This window comes from Nansenia antarctica, assembly GCF_963989245.1.
Source record: "Nansenia antarctica genome assembly, chromosome: 17".
Classification (NCBI taxonomy): Eukaryota; Metazoa; Chordata; class Actinopteri; order Argentiniformes; family Microstomatidae; genus Nansenia; species Nansenia antarctica.
Genome location: NC_137687.1, coordinates 8,250,995 through 8,269,185, shown reverse-complemented (window position 1 = coordinate 8,269,185; position 18,191 = coordinate 8,250,995). Strand labels below are relative to the sequence as shown.

Genomic DNA, 18,191 nt, shown 5'->3' with positions numbered 1-18,191 from the left:
CAAAGTGGGCGGAGCTTAAGTCAAAGTGGGCGGAGCTTAAATCAAAGTGGGAGGAGCTTAAATCAAAGTGGGAGGAGCTTAAATCAAAGTGGGAGGAGCTTAAATCAAAGTGGGAGGAGCTTAAGTCAAAGTGGGCGGAGCTTAAATCAAAGTGGGAGGAGCTTAAATCAAAGTGGGAGGAGCTTAAAGCAAAGTGGGAGGAGCTTAAGTCAAAGTGGGCGGAGCTTAAGTCAAAGTGGGCGGAGCTTAAGTCAAAGTGGGAGGAGCTTAAGTCAAAGTGGGAGGAGCTTAAGTCAAAGTGGGAGGAGCTTAAGTCAAAGTGGGCGGAGCTTAAGTCAAAGTGGGCGGAACTTAAGTCAAAGTGGGCGGAGCTTAAATCAAAGTGGGAGGAGCTTAAGTCAAAGTGGGCGGAGCTTAAATCAAAGTGGGATGAGCTTAAGTCAAAGTGGGCGGAGCTTAAATCAAAGTGGGAGGAGCTTAAGTCAAAATGGGAGGAGCTTAAGTCAAAGTGGGAGGAGCTTAAATCAAAGTGGGAGGAGCTTAAGTCAAAGTGGGAGGAGCTTAAGTCAAAGTGGGCGGAGCTTAAATCAAAGTGGGAGGAGCTTAAGTCAAAGTGGGAGGAGCTTACGTCAAAGTGGGCGGAGCTTAAATCAAAGTGGGAGGAGCTTAAATATATTTAAATAACATACTAGAAGATATACATGTTAATGTATACAGATAGGAAACTTTTTCTTTAAGCATATGGACATATGATCTTCATTATGTGATATTACAATATTAAGAGATGGAGGTGATATAACTAAACAAATACAACGTATTATAAAATGTTATTAATAGAAATGCAATTTTCTTGTGAGGAAAAAGTTCAACATGTATTACTATTATTAAAATGCTTGAAGTGATCAATACAGTTATCAAAGCGCAACTGAAGCTGCATTTTATGTCTGAAAAGGGTTATTTGTGTCAGCATGAGATAACAATGACAACAAGCACCATAGCAACCATGAGATAACAATGAAAACAACCACCATAGCAACCAGAGAATCTTCCTGTGGATCTTTGGAAACATTCTAGAACACCAATTGTCTCTGTCACACATGTAGATCTTCTAGAACCCAACCTGCCCTGTCCTCTGGTCACACCCAGGACAGCCGTGTCTCTGACTCATGAACATTCAGCCCTTCATGGCAAGTGTTGCTAGCTGCTGTAATGCTAGCTGTTCCCTTGGCTAGCTTGGTTAATCCATTGCACATTGCACTCTCACACCCTCTCTGTCTCACGCACGCACGCACACACACACACACACACACACACACACACACACACACACACACACACACACACACACACACACACTCACATGCATTTTTATTATTAATTCGTTGTGTTGTGTATCTGTGTAAACTGTTTTACTGTAACTGTTTTACTGTAGGTAGGCTATCTGTATTAACTAGTGTTTTACTGTAGGTAGGCTATCTGTATTAACTAGTGTTTTATTGTAGCTATCTGTGTAAACTGTTTTACTGTAGCTATCTGTTTTAAGTGTTATAGAGGAGGGATATCATTCATATTGAGCTTTTTCACCCAATAAAGTAAAGATAAATAATACTGCCCTTCACCTTATTATCAGATGTTCAGTTATGATTAGACCTGTGTCGGCAATGATAATAATATGAATGAATGAATGAATGGTCTTTATTGTCATTGATATAGTACAGGTACCAAACAACGAAATTTGGGAGGGGGGGCTCCCCTGGTGCTAGGAAAAAAAACTAAAAACAAGAAGGGAAAAGAGCTGGTTTACATAAATAAAGGCTATGTACACTATCCACTATACTATACTATACAAATAAAACACTGTGCTGTACTCTATGCTATGCTATACCTATTCTGTGTGATGATGTCTTGAGAGAGTACAGGGCGTTCTGTGATTTTGCTCTGGTCACTCCAGGTTTCAGAGAATTTTCCCCCACCTCAGATAGAGTGGATACTCTACACGGTCATTTTAAGCCGTCAGCCAGCTTCCTACGAGCCCGGGAAGTCATGTTAAACTGAAGTTAAAACACAACGAGATTGCTAAGCTAACACCGCTAATGCGGAAGTCCCTCCTGTGTCTCAGAAGACAGACAGAGAGAGAGACGTGCAGCCACCCAGGATCGAGCCCCGCGCGGAGTCATTGTCCATCATTTCTTGTCAATTTCAATAAAGACAGACACACACAGACACACACACAGACAACGACAGGTCATTCTAGAGGAAGAGAGAAATGGGATAATAGGATTCTATTCTCTGACAGCCAATGTCCGCGATTCCACACTGGCCAGTAGATGTCGAGATTTTTTTTTTTATATGTTTGTATGACTGGCTCGTTAGCTCAGTGTGTAAGTCTGCCGCAAGGTAGACTTTGTAGTCCTGGGTTCGAATCCCAGGCGGGCAGGTCAATTTGCACTTTTCAATGTGAAGGACAAACAGGAAGAAAAAAAAAAAGGCATGCGCAGCGGCAAATAATTCCTGGGCTCAGTCCAGAGAGAGAGAGAGAGAGAGAGAGAGAGAGAGGAATTTTCCCTTTTGAAAATATATTTTTGAAAAATCCCGCCTCAAAATATTTTTTATTTTTTATTTTTCTTCTTCTTCTGTGTCAGTGCGTCTACCGGCCCGAGTCTCTATGGGGGAATGCAATGACCGTTTTGGACACCAAACACACCAAAGAACATCTACTCTTCGAGGCGAATCCAGTCAGACCATTATCAGACCTGCTGGACGTGTCTGTGCGCGTGTGTGACTGGATGTCTACATTCAATGTGTCTCACCGTGTGACTGGATGTGTGTGTGTGTATATATGTGTTAATGAGCTGTATGAGTGTGTGGATGTGTGTGTATGAGTATGTGTGGATGTGTGTATGAGTATGTGTGTGGATGTGTGAGTATGTGTGTGGATGTGTGTGTATGAGTATGTGGATATGAGTATGTGTGGATGTGTGTGTATGAGTATGTGTATATGTATGTGTATGCTTATGTATGTTAATGAGCTGTATGTTAATGAGCTTCATGTTAATTAGCTTCATACTAATGAGCTTCATGCTAATGAGCTGTATGTTAATGAGCTTCACGTTAATGAGCTTCATGCTAATGTCTCTGTGTGTATACGTGTGTGTATATGTTTATGAGCTGTATGTTAATGAGCTTCATGTTAATGAGATGCATGCTAATGAGCTGTATGTTAATGAGCTGTATGTTAATTAGCTGTGTGTGTGTCTCTGTGTGTGTATACGTGTGTCTGTGTGTGTATGTTAATGAGCTGTATGTTAATGAGCTGTATGTTAATGAGATTCATGTTAATGAGATTCATGCTAATGAGCTGTATGTTAATGAGCTGTATGTTAATGAGCTGTATGTTAATTAGCTGTGTGTGTGTCTCTGTGTGTGTATACGTGTGTCTGTGTGTGTATGTTAATGAGTTGTATGTTAATGAGCTGTATGTTAATGAGCTTCATGTTAATGAGATTCATGCTAATGAGCTGTATGTTAATGAGCTTCATGCTAATGAGATTCATGCTAATGAGCTGTATGTTAATGAGCTGTATGTTAATGAGCTGTATGTTAATTAGCTGTGTGTGTCTCTGTGTGTGTATATGTGTGTCTGTGTGTGTATGTTAATGAGCTGTATGTTAATGAGCTGTATGTTAATGAGCTTCATGCTAATGAGATTCATGCTAATGAGCTGTATGTTAATGAGCTGTATGTTAATGAGCTGTATGTTAATTAGCTGTGTGTGTCTCTGTGTGTATACGTGTGTCTGTGTGTGTGTATGTTAATGAGCTGTATGTTAATGAGCTGTATGTTAATGAGCTTCATGTTAATGAGATTCATGCTAATGAGCTGTATGTTAATTAGCTGTGTGTGTCTCTGTGTGTATACGTGTGTCTGTGTGTGTGTATGTTAATGAGCTGTATGTTAATGAGCTGTAAATCAACGTGGGAGGAGCTTAAGGCAAAGTGGGCGGAGCTTAAATCAAAGTGGGAGGAGCTTAAATCAAAGTGGGAGGCGCTTAATTCAAAGTGGGAGGAGCTTAAATCAAAGTGGGAGGAGCTTAAATCAAAGTGGGAGGAGCTTAAGTCAAAGTGGGCGGAGCTTAAGTCAAAGTGGGACGAGCTTAAGTCAAAGTGGGCGGAGCTTAAGGCAAAGTGGGAGGAGCTTAAATCAAAGTGGGAGGAGCTTAAGTCAAAGTGGGAGGAGCTTAAGTCAAAGTGGGAGGAGCTTAAATCAACGTGGGAGGAGCTTAAATCAAAGTGGGAGGAGCTTAAATCAAAGTGGGAGGAGCTTAAATCAAAGTGGGATGAGCTTAAGTCAAAGTGGGCGGAGCTTAAGTCAAAGTGGGAGGAGCTTAAGTCAAAGTGGGAGGAGCTTAAGTCAAAGTGGGCGGAGCTTAAGGCAAAGTGGGAGGAGCTTAAATCAAAGTGGGATGCGCTTAAGTCAAAGTGGGAGGAGCTTAAGTCAAAGTGGGAGGAGCTTAAGTCAAAGTGGGCGGAGCTTAAGTCAAAGTGGGAGGAGCTTAAATCAAAGTGGGAGGAGCTTAAATCAAAGTGGGAGGAGCTTAATTCAAAGTGGGCGGAGCTTAAATCAAAGTGGGAGGAGCTTAAATCAAAGTGGGAGGAGCTTAAATCAAAGTGGGAGGAGCTTAAGTCAAAGTGGGCGGAGCTTAAGTCAAAGTGGGCTGAGCTTAATTCAAAGTGGGAGGAGCTTAAATCAAAGTGGGCGGAGCTTAAATCAAAGTGGGCGGAGCTTAAATCAAAGTGGGCGGAGCTTAAATCAACGTGGGAGGAGCTTAAGGCAAAGTGGGCGGAGCTTAAATCAAAGTGGGAGGAGCTTAAGTCAAAGTGGGCGGAGCTTAAATTAAAGTGGGAGGAGCTTAAATCAAAGTGGGAGGAGCTTAAGTCAAAGTGGGCGGAGCTTAAATCAAAGTGGGAGGAGCTTAAATCAAAGTGGGAGGAGCTTAAGTCAAAGTGGGCGGAGCTTAAATCAAAGTGGGAGGAGCTTAAGTCAAAGTGGGCTGAGCTTAAGTCAAAGTGGGCGGAGCTTAAGTCAAAGTGGGAGGAGCTTAAATTAAAGTGGGCGGAGCTTAAGTCAAAGTGGGCGGAGCTTAAATCAAAGTGGGATGAGCTTAAATCAAAGTGGGAGGAGCTTAAGTCAAAGTGGGAGGAGCTTAAGTCAAAGTGGGAGGAGCTTAGGTCAAAGTGGGCGGAGCTTAAATCAAAGTGGGAGGAGCTTAAATCAAAGTGGGCGGAGCTTAAATCAAAGTGGGAGGAGCTTAAGTCAAAGTGGGAGGAGCTTAAGTCAAAGTGGGAGGAGCTTAGGTCAAAGTGGGCGGAGCCTAAATCAAAGTGGGAGGAGCTTAAATCAAAGTGGGCGGAGCTTAAATCAAAGTGGGAGGAGCTTAAGTCAAAGTGGGAGGAGCTTAGATCAAAGTGGGCGGAGCTTAAGTCAAAGTGGGCGGGGCTTAAGTCAAAGTGGGCGGAGCTTAAATCAAAGTGGGAGGAGCTTAAATCAAAGTGGGAGGAGCCTAAGTCAAAGTGGGCGGAGCTTAAGTCAAAGTGGGAGGAGCTTAAGTCGAAGTGGGCGGAGCTTAAATCAAAGTGGGAGGAGCTTAAATCAAAGTGGGAGGAGCTTAAGTCAAAGTGGGCGGAGCTTAAATCAAAGCGGGCGGAGCTTGTGTCTAAGTGGGAGTGGCTTAATTGATTAATTCAAATTGTGGGCGGAGCTTGTGTCAAAAGTGGGCGGAGGTTGTGTCAAAATGGGCGGAGCTTAAGTGGGAGTGGGAGTGGCTTAGACATTTAGTGGGCGGAGCTTGTGTCAAAGTGGGAGTGGCTTAATTGATTAATTCCAATTTTCTTTCATTTGCCAACAAACGACCTACCTAGACTGTACGCAGTTGCACCCTAGGATGAAACCCTAGGATGAAAAACAGAAATCGGTGCCAGAAAGTCCCAGTCACCCAAAAATCGGCACCGTGAAGCGTCACAGGGGTCCGGTCGCGTGCCCCGAGTTTCGAGGCGCTAGCTCAAACGGTCGCTCCGTGGCGCCCCCTTTAATTACGGATTTCGCACTTACGTCAAAGCTCCCCGTTTGGGCCACGAATGGCCGATCAAGCCGAAACTCTGGGTAAACACTTGTCTCACCAAGATGTTCGACATATGTGAAAACCAGACCTCTAGCTCACAGCTAGGAGGGGAGTTATGAATTCTGGCCACAGGGGGCGCCGCAACCGAGTCGGGGCTCGGATATGTGTTCGGCGGGCCCGAGCCGATTCGGAAAATATCTGAACCGTGTCTGTGGCACTTACGGTTGCTGAGCTAAAGTCCTTTAACCTAGCCCGGAGGGAGCTTGTGTCAAAGTGGGCGGAGCTTAAGTCAAAGTGGGCGGAGCTTAAATCAAAGTGGGAGGAGCTTAAATCAAAGTGGGAGGAGCTTAAATCAAAGTGGGAGGAGCTTAAATCAAAGTGGGAGGAGCTTAAGTCAAAGTGGGCGGAGCTTAAATCAAAGTGGGAGGAGCTTAAATCAAAGTGGGAGGAGCTTAAGTCAAAGTGGGCGGAGCTTAAGTCAAAGTGGGCGGAGCTTAAGTCAAAGTGGGAGGAGCTTAAGTCAAAGTGGGAGGAGCTTAAGTCAAAGTGGGAGGAGCTTAAGTCAAAGTGGGCGGAACTTAAGTCAAAGTGGGCGGAGCTTAAATCAAAGTGGGAGGAGCTTAAGTCAAAGTGGGCGGAGCTTAAATCAAAGTGGGATGAGCTTAAGTCAAAGTGGGCGGAGCTTAAATCAAAGTGGGAGGAGCTTAAGTCAAAATGGGAGGAGCTTAAGTCAAAGTGGGAGGAGCTTAAATCAAAGTGGGAGGAGCTTAAGTCAAAGTGGGAGGAGCTTAAGTCAAAGTGGGCGGAGCTTAAATCAAAGTGGGAGTAGCTTAAGTCAAAGTGGGAGGAGCTTACGTCAAAGTGGGCGGAGCTTAAATCAAAGTGGGAGGAGCTTAAATCAAAGTGGGAGGAGCTTAAGTCAAAGTGGGCGGAGCTTAAATCAAAGTGGGAGGAGCTTAAGTCAAAGTGGGCGGAGCTTAAATCAAAGTGGGAGGAGCTTAAATCAAAGTGGGAGGAGCTTAAGTCAAAGTGGGCGGAGTTTAAATCAAAGTGGGAGGAGCTTAAATCAAAGTGGGAGGAGCTTAAATCAAAGTGGGAGGAGCTTAAGTCAAAGTGGGCGGAGCTTAAATCAAAGTGGGAGGAGCTTAAGTCAAAGTGGGCGGAGCTTAAAACAAAGTGGGAGGAGCTTAAGTCAAAGTGGGAGGAGCTTAAGTCAAAGTGGGCGGAGCTTAAATCAAAGTGGGCGGAGCTTAAATCAAAGTGGGAGGAGCTTAAATCAAAGTGGGCGGAGCTTAAATCAAAGTGGGAGGAGCTTAAATCAAAGTGGGAGGAGCTTAAGTCAAAGTGGGCGGAGCTTAAATCAAAGTGGGCGGAGCTTAAATCAAAGTGGGAGGAGCTTAAATCAAAGTGGGAGGAGCTTAAATCAAAGTGGGAGGAGCTTAAATCAAAGTGGGAGGAGCTTAAGTCAAAGTGGGCGGAGCTTAAATCAAAGTGGGAGGAGCTTAAATTAAAGTGGGAGGAGCTTAAATCAAAGTGGGAGGAGCTTAAGTCAAAGTGGGCGGTGCTCAAATCAAAGTGGGAGGAGCTTAAATCAAAGTGGGCGGAGCTTAAATCAAAGTGGGAGGAGCTTAAATCAAAGTGGGAGGAGCTTAAGTCAAAGTGGACGGAGATTAAATCAAAGTGGGCGGAGCTTAAATCAAAGTGGGAGGAGCTTAAATCAAAGTGGGCGGAGCTTAAATCAAAGTGGGAGGAGCTTAGATCAAAGTGGGAGGAGCTTAAGTCAAAGTGGGCGCCGCTTAAATCAAAGTGGGAGGAGCTTAAATCAAAGTGGAAGGAGCTTAAGTCAAAGTGGGCGGTGCTTAAGTCAAAGTGGGAGGAGCTTAAGTCAAAGTGGGCGGAGCTTAAATCAAAGTGGGAGGAGCTTAAGTCAAAGTGGGCGGAGCTTAAATCAAAGTGGGAGGAGCTTAAGTCAAAGTGGGAGGAGCTTAAGTCAAAGTGGGCGGAGCTTAAATCAAAGTGGGAGGAGCTTAAGTCAAAGTGGGAGGAGCTTAAGTCAAAGTGGGCGGAGCTTAAATCAAAGTGGGCGGAGCTTAAATCAAAGTGGGAGGAGCTTAAATCAAAGTGGGAGGAGCTTAGATCAAAGTGGGAGGAGCTTAAGTCAAAGTGGGCGGCGCTTAAATCAAAGTGGGAGGAGCTTAAATCAAAGTGGAAGGAGCTTAAGTCAAAGTGGGAGGAGCTTAAGTCAAAGTGGGCGGAGCTTAAATCAAAGTGGGAGGAGCTTAAGTCAAAGTGGGAGGAGCTTAAGTCAAAGTGGGCGGAGCTTAAATCAAAGTGGGCGGAGCTTAAATCAAAGTGGGAGGAGCTTAAATCAAAGTGGGAGGAGCTTAGATCAAAGTGGGAGGAGCTTAAGTCAAAGTGGGCGGCGCTTAAATCAAAGTGGGAGGAGCTTAAATCAAAGTGGAAGGAGCTTAAGTCAAAGTGGGCGGTGCTTAAGTCAAAGTGGGAGGAGCTTAAGTCAAAGTGGGCGGAGCTTAAATCAAAGTGGGAGGAGCTTAAGTCAAAGTGGGCGGAGCTTAAATCAAAGTGGGAGGAGCTTAAGTCAAAGTGGGAGGAGCTTAAGTCAAAGTGGGCGGAGCTTAAATCAAAGTGGGAGGAGCTTAAGTCAAAGTGGGAGGAGCTTAAGTCAAAGTGGGCGGAGCTTAAATCAAAGTGGGCGGAGCTTAAATCAAAGTGGGAGGAGCTTAAATCAAAGTGGGCGGAGCTTAAATCAAAGTGGGAGGAGCTTAAATCAAAGTGGGAGGAGTTTAAGTCAAAGTGGGCGGAGCTTAAATCAAAGTGGGCGGAGCTTAAATCAAAGTGGGAGGAGCTTAAATCAAAGTGGGAGGAGCTTAAATCAAAGTGGGAGGAGCTTAAATCAAAGTGGGAGGAGCTTAAGTCAAAGTGGGCGGAGCTTAAATCAAAGTGGGAGGAGCTTAAATCAAAGTGGGAGGAGCTTAAGTCAAAGTGGGCGGTGCTTAAATCAAAGTGGGAGGAGCTTAAATCAAAGTGGGCGGAGCTTAAATCAAAGTGGGAGGAGCTTAAATCAAAGTGGGAGGAGCTTAAGTCAAAGTGGGCGGAGATTAAATCAAAGTGGGCGGAGCTTAAATCAAAGTGGGAGGAGCTTAAATCAAAGTGGGCGGAGCTTAAATCAAAGTGGGAGGAGCTTAGATCAAAGTGGGAGGAGCTTAAGTCAAAGTGGGCGGTGCTTAAGTCAAAGTGGGAGGAGCTTAAGTCAAATTGGGCGGAGCTTAAATCAAAGTGGGAGGAGCTTAAGTCAAAGTGGGCGGAGCTTAAATCAAAGTGGGAGGAGCTTAAGTCAAAGTGGGAGGAGCTTAAATCAAAGTGGGCGGAGCTTAAATCAAAGTGGGAGGAGCTTAAATCAGTAAAACTACAATACCACTCTCTTAATCCCATTGTTTCTGGAAAATATACATATCTAACATACTAGAAGATATACATATATAACATACTAGAAGATATACATATCTAACATACTAGAAGATATACATGTCTAACATACTAGAAGATATACATGTCTAACATACTAGAAGATATACATGTCTAACATACTAGAAGATATACATGTTAATGTATACAGATAGGAAACTTTTTCTTTAAGCATATGGACATATGATCTTCATATGTGATATTACAATATTAAGAGATGGAGGTGATATAACTAAACAAATACAACGTATTATAAAATGTTATTAATAGAAATGCAATTTTCTTGTGAGGAAAAAGTTCAACATTTATTACTATTATTAAAATGCTTGAAGTGATCAATACAGTTATCAAAGCGCAACTGAAGCTGCATTTTATGTCTGAAAAGGGTTATTTGTGTCAGCATGAGATAACAATGACAACAAGCACCATAGCAACCATGAGATAACAATGAAAACAACCACCATAGCAACCAGAGAATCTTCCTGTGGATCTTTGGAAACATTCTAGAACACCAATTGTCTCTGTCACACATGTAGATCTTCTAGAACCCAACCTGTCCTGTCCTCTGGTCACACCCAGGACAGCCGTGTCTCTGACTCATGAACATTCAGCCCTTCATGGCAAGTGTTGCTAGCTGCTGTAATGCTAGCTGTTCCCTTGGCTAGCTTGGTTAATCCATTGCACATTGCACTCTCACACCCTCTCTGTCTCACGCACGCACGCACACACACACACACACACACACACGCGCACACACACACACACACACACACACACACACACACACACACACTCACATGCATTTTTATTATTAATTCATTGTGTTGTGTATCTGTGTAAACTGTTTTACTGTAACTGTTTTACTGTAGGTAGGCTATCTGTATTAACTAGTGTTTTACTGTAGGTAGGCTATCTGTATTAACTAGTGTTTTATTGTAGCTATCTGTGTAAACTGTTTTACTGTAGCTATCTGTTTTAAGTGTCTGTGTGAACTGTTTTACTGTAGCTATCTGTGTAAATGTTATTAACTATCTGTTGTAAGTGTCTGTGTAAACTATTGTTCTACTGCCTTTGGTTGAAACAGCCCAACTCAATAAGTATGTCAGTCTGTCAGTCAGCCTGTCTGTCTGTCTGTAACGGTACACAAACATTTCAGTTCAGGACGTACCGCGGTTAGTACATTCTCAGTACAGCAGGGTAAAATTAAATAATCAATTGAATGGGAAAGTGTCCAAACCTTTGACTGGTACTGTATATTTTCTTTTTCATTATTATTAAACAGTGGTTTACTGAACAAAAAGTGGGTCTTCCTTTCTTAAATTAAGAAAGCAGGTGCCTTGGATAAGTCGTGGACAGCTGTAGTTTGTGCTCGTTTATAAAGGGTTGGTATGATTTGCTGGCTATGTGGACGAGAGGGAACTATGTAGCGAGGCTCAATTAATTTCAACATATGTTGAAAACCTGTGTTCTTGACAACAGAGTATGGTCCGCTGCTATAAAAACACCTATGGCGTGTCCTTGCCCCTGTCTTTGACCCTGGTCCTGGTCCTCTCCCTGCCCCTGCTGTCAGCCTACGAGGCCCCTGAGGACAGGGAGGACATCTTCTCCTCCAGGGCCTGCCCGGCCTTCCTGGTGTTTGACAACGCAGCCTTCCTGGCCGACAGGTACGTTACCCAGCCTCCATCATGTGCCCTAGTAACCTGCTGCATTCCGGGTAATTTGAGTTGAGGAATTTGAGTTTGATTTCATTTGTGACATCACAGCACCATCGAGCTGCCGTGCCTCTGTAAACCCCCGCACACGCACACCGTGGTCTGGTACTACAGCACACTCCTGGGGGGCGGGGACACCAGGGTCCTGACTGACCACCAGGTAGGGACAGGTGTGTGTGTTTGTGTGTGTGTTAATGTAAAATTAGACCCAGATTAGACAGTGTATAAAGATACAGGCCTGGCAGAGGGTCACAGACCTACAGTATGTAGTATCAGCTCATCAGCTACATATACAGCTCTACCTCCCCTGACCCCTAACCCCTGACCCTAATCTTACCTTCCTGACCCTAAACACTGACCGTAACCCCTGACCCTAAACCCTAACCCTGACCCTGATCCTAACCCTGATCCTAGCCCTGACCCTGTCCGTAACCGTAACCCTTATCCTAACCCTAACTCCTGACCCCTGACTCCTGACCCCTCCCAGGGGACGTCCGTGGTGGACTCGTCCCAGGTGGGCCGTGGTTCTGGGCTGCGCGGGCGGTTCTCCATCCGCCTGTTCAGCTTGCTGATCTTCCGGGCGCAGCCGGCCGACTCGGGCCACTACCTCTGCGGCTCCGCCTCCTCCGACTTCTTCTACGCCTACGACCTCGACGTCCAGGAGGCCCGCCGCGTGCTGTTCCCCTGGCAACGCCACCGCCTCGCCGCCAACAACACCGCTATCCGCGCGATCCCATCATCAGCGGTGTCAGCCCCGCCCCGCCCCCCTCCCCCTCCCCCTCCTCCTCCTCCTCTCTACCGGGTGTTCACCAGCTATCGGCCGTGGGCGCCGTGCGACCGCTGCGGCGTGCGCGGGGAGCAGACGCGCACGGGCCTCTGCTACGTCGCCAGCCGCTTCCTCCACGTCCGCTACCGCCGCGACCCGCCCGACAACGCCGCCTCCTGCGGCTCCGCCTCCGTCCCGCGGGGGTGGGGCCTGGCGGGAGGGGCGGGGGGCGGGGCTCAGCTGGCAGTGCGGAGCTGCCGAGTCCCCTGCCCCCCCCCGCGCCCCCCCCCGCCCGGCCGCCTCGGCCTGCTGGACTTCCTGGGCTTCAGCCAGGGGGCGCTCCTCCCCGCGGGGCTCCCCATCTACTACCACAGCCACCCGGCGGACACGCCCCTCATCCTGTCATGCCCGGGGGCGACCGGGGGGCAGGCGGTGGCGTGGGACCGGGGGGGGCCCGGGGGGGGGGAGCCCCTCTACCGCTCCCTCCACATGGAGGGACGCAACCGCTCCTCCCGCCTGCTCATCGACACGGGGGGCCACCTGCACCTCCGCCCCGCCACGCTGGAACACACAGGTACACCTGGCTGTGTGTGTGTGTGTCTAACCCACTTCTCTGTGTGTGTGTGTATCTAACCCACTTCTGTGTGTGTGTGTGTGTGTGTGTGTGTGTGTATCTAACCCACTTCTCTGTGTGTGTGTGTGTATATGTATGGAGAGTCTATATGAGTGTATACGTATAGAGTCTATATGAGTGTGTGGAGAGTCTATATGAGTGTATATGGAGAGTCTATATGAGTGTGTGTCATATAGACATACACAGTCTGATCATTTGTGTCACGTTCTAATGCCTTGGTCCTCATGTCGGGATTCGATGTAATGATCAGACTTTTCTTTCGAAAAATGGGAATACATTTCAGCATTGTTGAAAATCAATGACACATCGCTTGTCAACTAACACAGCTTGTTTTGTGAGCCTGCTAACAATGTAAAGTAGTGTTCTAGTTAACTAGGTAGCAGTGGGGATTACTCACCCAATCCATTGCGTTGTTGCAGTATTTTGGCTTGACTAGCGAGTTTGTGTTGTGATTCTCAAGAACGTTGAAACGTAGTTCCGTGTTTCAAAATAAGTCTGAACATTTTGAGTGGTTGCCGACATGCGAAACACTAGACCGTGTCACATATAGACTCTCCATACGTACACTCACATATCTCACATAGACTCGCCATGCTGAACTTTGACCCTCGACCCTCAGGCTCGTACTACTGCTGGGTCCAGGGGCGGCGTGCGGCCGAGGTCAGGCTCGGCGTGTACGTGTCCCTGGGTGGGAGGAAGAGGACCCTGTCTGACCCAAAGAGCCTCCTCGCCCTCAGAACCACCCTGCTCTGCTACGCCGGGATGGCGGGCCTCTTCCTCCTGGTGCTGCTGGCCCGCATCACCCTCAGACCCCGCCCTTAGACCCCCCCTCAGACCCCGCCCCCCTCAGGCACTTTATTAAACGTTAACAGTTTGTCTCATTTCGTTGTTTTCATTATTGTTCGGTACGTGTCAAATACAGTAACGTTTTCTAAGTGGCTTGACAGAAATGTTTTATATTGTATCGTTCTCATGATGACCGATGGATAGGTGATTCACTTACTTTAGACAAATGTATTTGTTCTAAGTCGCTTTGAATAAAAGTAACAGTGCGTTATTTTTTTCTCAGAATATACCAAACAGTTAATTTAGCCCCTACTAATGTTCCCGCTATCTCTCTGATAGATTTTTGGGTTGTTTTTTGCAGCCTAAGGATCGCTTGTTTCACTTGCATTGAGGGCTCAGTTGGGAACAGGTAGGTTTTGAGGTGGGATTTAAAAGTGGAGAGTGAGGGTGAGTCTCTGAGTGGTTGAGGGAGAGAGTTCCAGAGGCGAGGTGCAGCTTGTGAGAAGGCACGGTCTCCGTGGGACAGTGAGGGGAACAGTGGATGAGGATTGGAGGGTAGGGCAGTGGGGGAGAAGGAGGTCAGTCAGGTAAGGGGGGGCCATGCTATGGAGGGCTTTGTATGTGAGGAGGAGTACTTTGAATTTGATACGTGGAGGACAGGAGTGATGTGGTCACGGGACTGGGTGTTTGAGAGTAGGCGGGCGGCTGAGTTTTGGACCATTTGAAGTCTGTGGAGAGAGCAGGAGGTGATGCCGGTGATTAGGGAGTTGCAGCAAGCAAGGCGGGAGGAGATGAAGTAGTTATTTGTTACCCAAACTCTAAACATATTTAATAAATAAGTGTGTTGTAATTTAGTTGCCTAATAATTCTGCCCACTAATAGTTGCCTTATAATTCTGCACAGTTATTTATTTCTCTTTGATAAACATTCAGGTTTGAGGTTCAATAACATTTAGGATTGACTGATAGCATTGTATTTGTTCAACAATCAAATTAATACTGAGGAATAGAATTTGCCTAATAATTGTGCACGCAGTGTATAGAGATCCAGGGCCCTACTCTGTCAGGGAGACATGTTTAATAAGACTGATGAGACACAGGGAAGGATCCATCTATCGTCTCCTGAGAGGAGGGACAGCGTGAGGACAGGATACAATGCTGATGTGATGACAGTGACGTGATGAGACCCGGGTTTAAACCCTGCCCATCTCCCCTAGACTGATTCTATGAAGCCTAACCTTGAATTGGAGACTAGATTTGAAGTGATTATTATTTACTACATGTACAGTGAACTTGTACAGTCCTTAAAGACAGACTAAAGTGTATGTGTGACAGTGTTAGTGTATTTTGTGTAGTTCTTCTTATTGACCAGTAGGTGTCTCTCTTAGACCACGGAATGTTACCCGAAGTTGGAATGGAATGGAATGGAATGAATGGAATGGAATGGAATGGAATGGAATGGAATGGAATGGAATGGACTTTATTTGTCATTGCTACAGTACAGGTACCAAACAACGAAATTTAGGAGGGGTGGCTCCCCTGGTGTTAGGAAAGGGAAAAAAAAAATTTGTTTTAGAAAAAGCATAAAAGCATAAAATCACAAGATTCAAGGTAAGGAGCTGGTTTACATCAATAAAGGCTATGTACACAATCCACTGTACTATACTGCACAGATAGTCAACTAGGGTTGTTGAAAATGAAAGCACTGATTGATGTATTGTAATGTGCATTATAGCAGCCTACTTCTGATATGTTCACTTGTCTTGAGCTTCATAACTGCAGTGCCCTGCCTAAGTAATGGGACAGTGAAAACATTTTTTGTTTTGTCTTTATACTCTCTATTTTGAATTTGAAATTAAACAATCAATATGAGGTTAAATCTTAGCTTACATTTTATGTCTGTGTACATATAGTTTCACTATTCAGAAATTACTGTTCACACAGTCCCCCTATTTCACATTACAGTTGAGAGGAGCTGGGCTTCCTAAGACACGGCATCCATTATATTACATTACATATTTAGCAGACGCCTTATTCCAAAGTGACTTACGATCAATACATTTAACTAAGCAAGTGAATCATCAATCAGTCATAGCAGGAAAAGTAATCTAGCTCAGGCCAGCGGCCATTGGCAGTCATTGTGCTAGAAGAATAACTTTTATTAATAGTAGACACTGGAGAGACATTACAAGTGCAAGTGGGTAGTAGAAATCTCAGGAGAAACAGTCGGGGAGGGGGAAGAAGGTGTCTCTGGAGACACAGTGCAGGGGAGTAGTAGATGTCTCAGGAGGAGCAGTTAAGGTGTATCAAGGTGGCATTCTGGGACCTGCAGTTCTGCTTGTTCTGCTTGTTACATGATTGAGTGACAGTTAAAATAGTTATTATTTATAAATAATAACTATTTTATAATAATATCTCTCTTTTAACTGTCACTCAATCATGTATTATTTATAAATAATAACTATTTTAACTGTCACTCAATCATGTAACATATTAATCAATATAAATAATAACTCTTTTAACTGTCACTCAATCATGTAACATATTAATCAATCATGTAGGCCTAACTTATAAAGTTACAACATTCTCCCCCCTGATTAACTACTTTGTTGTTCATCTAAATCTCCAAAACAATACAGACACTGAATATGTCTCCTCAACAATGTCCCTGAGGTAGTGCGAACTGAGCATGACCTAACAAGACCAATAAGAAAAAGCAATCTACGCTCGGGCCAGAGGCCATTGGCAGTCAAAATGCTGGAAGAAGGAACAATTATTACTATTATTATTTTTATTTTTTAAATGTCTTCAGTGTCCCGCTCTCACGCGTCCCAAACAATTGTGTGTGTGTGTGTGTGTGTGTGTGTGTGTTCAGGGTGGTCTGGCAGAGTTGGAGCGTGATGGAGAGTTTTGTTGGCCCATTGTGCTTCATGAATGGTGTTCTGGAGTGACAGCTCGTGGGCTGTTCTGTTGAGACTTTAAAAATAGAATAATGTTTTGGCGTGAGAATTGTTTGGGACGCGTGAGAGCGGGACACTGAAGACATTTAAAAAATAATAATAGTAATAATTGTTCCTTCTTCCAGCATTGTGACTGCCAATGGCCTCTGGCCCGAGCGTAGATTGCTTTTTCTTATGCTGACTGGTGGATAGATGACTCACTTACTGAGACAAATATATTTGCTTTTTATAAAATGCACCTTATTCCAAAGTGCTTTGCAATGGCCTCTCATTCACCCATTCACACACTCATCGGGAGCAATTTGGGGTTCAGTGTCTTTAGACGCCGGCTCTACCTCCTGCGCCACAGCCACCCTCAATAAGTAAGGTCCTTCTAAGTGAGGTCCCGGCGCGGTCTCTGATTTGTCTTTGGTACACTCTTTATGGTGGTGGTGCTCCCCATACCTCAGCCGTCTGGTGCGCATCGGGTGTACTCCATGGGGCGGCTGTGGCTCAGGAGGTTTCCACCGTTCGATCCCCTGGCCACATGTCAAGGTGTCCTTGGGCAAGACACATGAGCAGGCCGGTGCCTAGCATGGTAGCTTGCCACCAATGGTGGCATAGTGTGGTAGCCTAGTAGCATGCTAGTGTGGCTGTTGGAACATAGCCTGTAATGTGAAATAGGGGGACTGTGTAAACAGTCATTTCTGAATAGTGAAACTATATGTACACAGACATAAAATGTAAGCTAAGATTCTCTACTTTAACCTCATATTGATTGTTTAATTTCAAATCCAAAGTAGGCCTAGAGAGTATAAAGACAAAACAAAACATTTTTTTCACTGTCCCATTACTTAGGCAGGGCACTGCAGATCACTTTGTCTTGCTATGACCGATGGATTGATGATTCACTTACTTAGACACATGTATTTGTTGTACGAAGAAGCTTTGGATAAAGGCGTCTGCTAAATGCCGAAAATGCTAATATAATTTAGCCTAAATGGTACATCTGGTGCACATGTGGTAATGTCATGTCAATGTAATGATTGGATAGCTCGGAGCGTTAGAGAGAGAGGAGGGTCTCCTGTCTATATGAGACCATTAGAGAGAGAGAGGAGGGTCTCTCCTGTCTATATGAGTCCATTAGAGAGAGAGAGGAGGGTCTCTCCTGTCTATATGAGACCATTAGAGAGAGAGAGGAGGGTCTCTCCTGTCTATATGAGTCCATTAGAGAAAGAGGAGGCTCTCCTCACCACTGGTGTTATACAGCGTAGCCTACTGTATGTGTGAGACATGGATAGAAAAGTATTTCATGTGTTTGGATGTTGTGTAGACATGTTTAGGTACATTGGTTTATTTGTATATGTATGTATGTAAGTACCCTTTGATTACAGTATAATAACTTTGGATGCATTCGATATAGCCTGATGCTTGTTTATTTTAATTATTTAATTATTACTTATTTTTATTATTTATTTATTTGTATTATTATTATTTTATGTTATGTTATTTTTATTATTATTATATTTTTCTATTGGCAATAGGTGTTTGGTTGATGGGTGGGTGGGTGGATACATAGGGGAAAAAGAAAAAATAGAAGGACCTTCATTCCTTTTTGTGTACCCATAAATGCTGTACTGTGTACTTCCTTCTACTAAAATATTGTTAAAAAAAAAAAAAAAAAGCTCAGAGCTATCCAATCATTACATTGACATGACATTACCACATGTGCACCAGATGTACCATTTATT

General features: G+C 44.8%; 1 protein-coding gene across 1 annotated transcript; it reads left to right on the top strand.

The window, feature by feature from the left end:
- Positions 1 to 11,086: 11,086 nt before the first annotated feature.
- LOC308172352 (Ig-like V-type domain-containing protein FAM187A) lies at positions 11,087 to 13,538 on the top strand (the record flags this gene model as incomplete). Its single annotated transcript, XM_080547264.1, has 4 exons — positions 11,087 to 11,268; positions 11,368 to 11,476; positions 11,804 to 12,656; positions 13,336 to 13,538. The coding sequence occupies 4 exons, from the start codon at positions 11,087 to 11,089 to the stop codon at positions 13,536 to 13,538; spliced, it is 1,347 nt and encodes a 448-aa protein (XP_080403390.1).
- Positions 13,539 to 18,191: the final 4,653 nt, after the last annotated feature.